This window comes from Mastomys coucha, unplaced genomic scaffold (genome assembly GCF_008632895.1).
Source record: "Mastomys coucha isolate ucsf_1 unplaced genomic scaffold, UCSF_Mcou_1 pScaffold14, whole genome shotgun sequence".
In the NCBI taxonomy this organism is placed as follows: domain Eukaryota; kingdom Metazoa; phylum Chordata; class Mammalia; order Rodentia; family Muridae; genus Mastomys; species Mastomys coucha.
The window spans coordinates 104,365,345-104,371,344 of record NW_022196896.1 but is presented as its reverse complement, the minus strand read 5'-3'; the positions used below and the strand labels follow the sequence as shown (position 1 = coordinate 104,371,344).

The 6,000-nt window shown below is 45.6% G+C and overlaps 1 protein-coding gene across 2 annotated transcripts in view; it reads right to left on the bottom strand.

The window, feature by feature from the left end:
• Nucleotides 1-2,878: 2,878 nt before the first annotated feature.
• The window catches only part of Mogat1 (monoacylglycerol O-acyltransferase 1), a 31,852-nt gene continuing 28,730 nt past the window's right edge, over nucleotides 2,879-6,000 (bottom strand). The window contains exon 6 of one of the 2 annotated variants that reach the window (XM_031368884.1): nucleotides 2,879-3,110. In XM_031368884.1, coding sequence (XP_031224744.1) covers nucleotides 2,956-3,110 — 155 coding nt within the window. In that variant the 3' untranslated portion in view covers nucleotides 2,879-2,955. The remainder of the gene's footprint in view (nucleotides 3,111-6,000) is intronic. The other variant, XM_031368885.1, reaches the window with a different exon arrangement.

Sequence of the window (6,000 nt, the reverse complement as noted above, 5' to 3'; positions counted from 1 at the left end):
GTTTTCCATGCCTGCTTTTAGGTAAAAGTTATACATTATACATTCTAAGATTCTCCAGCCTTTCAGTGCCTGTGACAAGAGGGCGCATGACAGATGCCCCGGATGGAGACACGCTGTTTTTCAAAGCAGCATCAAAAGGTTTGCACGGAATTGCAACCTCACAGTTGTTCCCCCTCGTAAAGGGCAAAGCGGCCGGCTGGCCTTCAGAAGCCTGGCCGCTGCACCCTCCAGTGAAGCAGGAACCGTAGCTACTGACAGCTCCACAAACTTCTGGTCGTGTAAGCAGAGGAAAGTGAATGGCTCGGCTGCACTTGGCTTCCAAAGACCACTTAGGGGAAAACAAATGCACAAGACAAACAACACGCGGACACATTTTCCCAAGGCAACTGGCCTGTGTCTGTCACCAGACCCTGGGGTCATGTCTGTCGGTTCTGTTTGGTTTGCTTTGCTACTTGAACTTTCCGTGTGGTTGTACAGTAGATGGAACCTTCACGGCTAGAGAGACCTCTGTGAAACTACACTAGTGAATGTAACGTGGCATTTGCATGTAATGGATTCCTTACACACCCTCCATTTGCCATCTGTAGGACCACGGGGCACTTGCAGCTATGCTAAATATCTGACAGACTACTGGCATGGCTTGATCTCCAGGAGACCCTAAGAAGTTTAGACATAAGCTTGCCCTTTTCCATAGGTACTGAAAATAACATTTCCCACATGCCAAGTTGTGAGTCATTCATGTCTAACTTTTTTTTGTTGTTGTTTTTTGTTTTTGTTTTTGGTTTTTGGTTTTTCAAGACAGGGTTTCTCTGTGTAGTCCTGGCTGTCCTGGAACTCACTCTGTAGACCAGGCTGGCCTCGGATCTGCCTGCCTCTGCCTCCCAAGTGCTGGGATTAAAGGCGTGCACCACCACCACCGGCCATGTCTAACTTTTTTTAAAATCAAAATTTTGTACAAATTCACAAGAGAGTATTTTCCTCAATTTGCAAACTCTGCTTTACCAAGCCTGCTTCAGCTGCCACCGGGTAGTCCGGCTGGTGATGGACGACCAGCCCAGCCTCTTCACTAGATGTAAGCCTCCGTGAAATCAAGAAATCACGATCCTGGACTTTTGAAAAATGTCTTTAAAGGCCGAATTCATGGGTCTATAATATAACTTAAAGGCTCTGCTTTGACAGAATAATGGATTTCAAAGCTTTGGGGCAATGAATCCATGTGGAACACCTGGGAAGGATCATGCTGTCCTATGTGACTACTTTCCCACTCTTGCTGTTGTATAGCATGATTTTTTTGTGTGTAGTATGCATGCATGTGCAGATGTATGCATGGCGGTATATGTGCCTGTCTATGGCACGCACATGGAGGCCAGAGGACAATCTCTGCTGTCCTTCCACAGGTGCTGTTGCCATCTTTTCTGAGTTCAGGTCTCTCACTTCATTGCCCTGCCAGTGAGCCCCTGTGGTCCAACTTCCCTTCATCTCCTCAAGGCTGGGATTCCAGGGACACAGCACCGGACACAGCACCATGCCTGGATTTTCTGTTTGTTCTAGGTGCCACAGCTCAGGTCCTCATACTTAGCCTATCTCTCCAAGTCTGGCATGGCACTGATCACATTCCTGGCTCTCTCTAGACTTTACATTTCAGAACTTGAAACCTGACAATAGGAACGACCTGTGGTTGGATGGAGTTACTCACAAGCAGCTATAGAGTAGAAGTCAGAGAAGCAAGTGTCCAGCCCTGGAGGCGTCTGGAAAGGTCACTGTTTTAGGTGCCAGTCTCCAGCTCAGTGACTAAAGAGCCAACACATGACTTGCTTATGACAATGCATAGGACTGTGTGGGCCAACTAAGAGAGCAGGAAATGTTCCCATTTCACATGGGCCCTGGCTTATAACAGGTTCCATTACTAAGGAATAGCTCTAGGAAAAGCTTCACATTATAGCAAAGTTATTTGTTACACCCACTGGGCAAGTACATATTTTATGCCCTGGGATTGTCTTAAGCTGTGCCAGGCACCAGGGAGACACCAGCAAGCAGAGAAGCCCCAACTCTGTAAAGTGTAAAGGCTCTCGGGGGGAAGAAGAGTACAAGTGCTTCTATTGCACACCATATCTCCAGCATCCTACCATCTATCCTAAAACAGGGCGATGCTATCTTCCAAAGAGATATTGCCTTGCCATTAAACCCGTTTCTGAGTGTGAAGAGAAATGATACCAGCCATTCATCAGGGATTCCAAGTGGCAGACGCATCCTGCTTCAGAAATGACACAACAACTCTGCACTGATAGATAAAGATGCATTGATGTGACCTAAATGATCTAGATTACCTAGTATTAAAACTGTCGTGATTCAGTGACAAACGTTCTGTTTAAGTAGAGCCCTGGCCCTTCAGCTTTCTGTATGGCACATTACACGGTCTCTAAATGTCCAGCTGTGCTGAGCAACAGCTGCCCTGCTCAGCGAGGACACCACCCTAAGCCTCGGAATTGCTCAGTTCATGTCTACAGGCGCTTTGAAGTTGGTACTTTGCTTTTGCTCTGAGCACATGAGTAATTCTAAGCCTTTTAGGTAGCTGAAGAATGATCCAGCCTCCCTAAATTCAGAAGACTCTGAAGTCCTCGTCATCTTCAATCCTACACTGTAATCATCTAGTGTATTTTTATTTTCCAGTGTTAAGAACCAAACTTGGAGCCTTACCCATGTTAGGCAAGCATTCTACCACTGGGCTATAACCCAGCCCTCCATTTTCCTGTATTTTTATTTACCACGGTATAAAATAACAGCAGCAGTCTCTACCTCTAAGACAGTTCAGTTGCAACTCGATTCAATAGTCAAAACAAACAAACGAGAAAACAAACAAACAAACAAACAAACACCACAGAGAAATTATTTAAAATATTTATTTTCTCAACAATGCTTTCTTGTCTTTCTTTATTATGCCTTCGAGGAAGACAGTTATTCAAAAACCAGAGTTTCATGCTCCGGAATACCGTATTTCCCTTTGTGTTCATTGAATAGTTTCCCTAGCTCATCCAGGTATGTCTGATGCAGCTCCTCAATCTGCTCTGAGGTCGGGTTCAGAGTCTGCCGAACGGGGATGGGGCGGCCAACTGTGGAAAACAGAGCACGAGTCATCATCATCCCTGAGGAACAGCCATCACTCCACCGCAGCCTGGGTCTCCCGTGGGCAGTTGAGTGCTGGGCTGCCAATCGGCTTCCCTCCAGCCCGCTGGCTCCAGTCCCCTCCTTAGCTCACTGGCTGCCTACCTCAGTCACACCATCCCACTTGACAACAAATAAAGAGTTTCCCTTCTCAGCAGACACTGAGCTGTCATTCTGCTAGTTTGAATTCTGAGTCAAATGCGCTGCTGTGGCTGTGCAGACTGCAGCTGTGCACAGAGTAGGCGTTGCTGCAGGCTGCCGCCCCCCCCCCAACCCCCATTCTCCCCTGGGCACAGCTGACAGCAAGACCACAGGGTTCTTATTGTGACTGACTGTGAAATGTTCAGGTCACGTGACACCCCTCTATTATGACTTTTTTTTTTAAAAAATATCTTTCGGAACAATTGAAAAATGTCACTTATCTTTACAGTGAAGCCTCTGTGCGAGAAAGTCATATAATCACAAAACTGAAAGCAACCACAGCTCACTAGGAAAACAGTTACATAAGCTGAGCGGGCCTTCCAGTTATTCACTGGATTCTTAGGCAGCTATCTTTTTAAAAAAGAGATAACAAATAACGTGGCACACTCGATGCCTAAAAGGTCCAAGAAAAGTTGCAAAATGAAGTGTGATCCTATCTGTGAAAAAATATATATATCTAGGTGCACCAATATTTTCAGTGTACAAGAAAAATCTGGAAAGCTCAACATTTTCCTTTGGGGACGGGGTCAGGGATGGGGAATGGTGCACTTATTTTATCTATATCATATGAATATTTCACAAGGAAAAAAAGCATCTGTTTTGCCTGTATAATTACAAAAATGCCGATTGGTTGTAAGTAAAACTGGAGGCTTCAGTACAGATTTTAAAACACGTTTATATAAGAAGCTCCGAGTTGGAAAATACAAGTCTTAGGGGGCCTGTACACACTGCACCCCCTGCTGGCCTGATGCTGCTATGGCTCCCAAGGCCAGGATGGGCCGGGTGGTTAACTTCAAACCGAAGTCATTTTTTTTTTTTTTTTTAAGATATTTTCTTTATTTACATGTAAATTTCTCCATTCCCAGTTTCCCCTCCAAAAAACAAAGAAACAAACAAAAATAACAAAAACAAACCCCTGTTGCCTCCCACTTCCCCATGCCTGCCACCATTATTAACTTAGGCAAGAGGCCTGTGAGTGCTGTTGTAGAGGGAAAACGGAGTACGGAAAGAGGGGAGGGGTGGGTGTCAGCTCTTTTGTCTTTCTTCGAGCTACATACAGGGTGAACCCATGCCATTCAGGGAAGGTGGTTATTTAAGAAAAAGCTAAGCAACCGTGAAGGAATAGCAAGTGATAAAGAACGTGAATATGGGAGTTGAGGGGCACAGAGAAAGGACTGACATGCTCACACCCCTAATGGCTTAGTGTTTCACCAGACGGAGCCTCCAAACGCTTGTGAACAGTTCCCTTTAATCTTTAGGAAGTCCGATTTATAAAAGATAGGCACCAGTCCTTTGACACATAGCAGAGAGAACTGGAATAAGTCAGTGTAATTTCAGCACTGGAGACAGGTGGGCTGGGAGTTCCGGGGCAACCTTGGCTACATATGAGCCGCTTTCTTGCTGCCCTAAAGTTCCCCCCCCCCGACCCCACCCCCGGCAAGGGATGGGAGAGTACAACTTGATGTTCTTAAAGCTTCTCCGCAGTTCTGAACTTTGAGGAAGGAAAACTGAGAAATCTGTACACATGTGGGCCAGTAAACTTCTAGTCTCATAGAAATAGCTGTAGTTTCAGTAAGACTACTTCAGGGAGAGAGGTCAACGGGACGGTGCAGTGGGGACTGACGGAGAGGTATTGCTGTCTAAAGTGAGAGTAAGAACAACTTACTGTTATAGGAATTGTGACCTCTCGGTTAGCGCTTCTTCTCCCAGGAAGGTCACCACAGCTAAGTGAGTCCCTTCTTATTAAGTTCTGTTACATTTCAGTGGGTTCTGCCAGGAGCTCAAATATACCCTTTTTACAGAAATAATCATAAGACGTTCTCCTTGTAAGATGATCATAGTCCTACTGCCTTCTTCTGAGATGTTAAAAGTTCCAAATCTTTAATCCCAGCACTTGGGAGGCAGAGACAGGCAGATTTCTGAGTTCGAAGCCAGCCTGGTCTACAGAGTGAGTTCCAGGACAGCTAGGGCTATACAGAGAAACCCTGTCTTGAAAAAAAAAAAGTTCCAAATCACAGGAACTTAATATTTAAGCCTAGCATCCCTTCCTCCAGCTCCTTAGCTGTTCCCTAACTGGATTAGAAGATAAGACAAACTCAATGCTTTTTAAGGGATAAGCTAGAGGTAATAATGAAAAAAAAATTGATCATCATCGAGACCATACTTAGACTACAAAACTCGAGGAAGCTCATCTAGCAGCTGTTGAGGCGAGAACCACCCACCTAGGAAGAGTGGGACCAATGAGAACAAACTCTCTTGTGGGTTCAGCTTGACTCCTGATTCTTGAAATCGAACTGAGCCCTTATTAAAAGCATTAATGCATATGGGCATCTCTCAGATGCGATTAAACAGACGGCTAGAACAACCTAGGGAGGATGCCACCACTGCCCCTCCTTCAGATAGGAAAGGCCTGAGATTCAAGCCAGCCTGAGCTACATACAGAGTGAGACCCTGTGAAGTGGAAGTTTTTGCTTTCTTTGGCCCTATTAACATTTCCTTTCCTCCAGCTCTGGTGGATGGTGGCTAAAAGGGAGGCTAAAGCATTTAAGAAGCCCTTATTAGCCGGGCGGTGGTGGCGCACGCCTTTAATCCTAGCACTTGGGAGGCAGAGGCAGGCGGATTTCCGAGTTCGAGGCC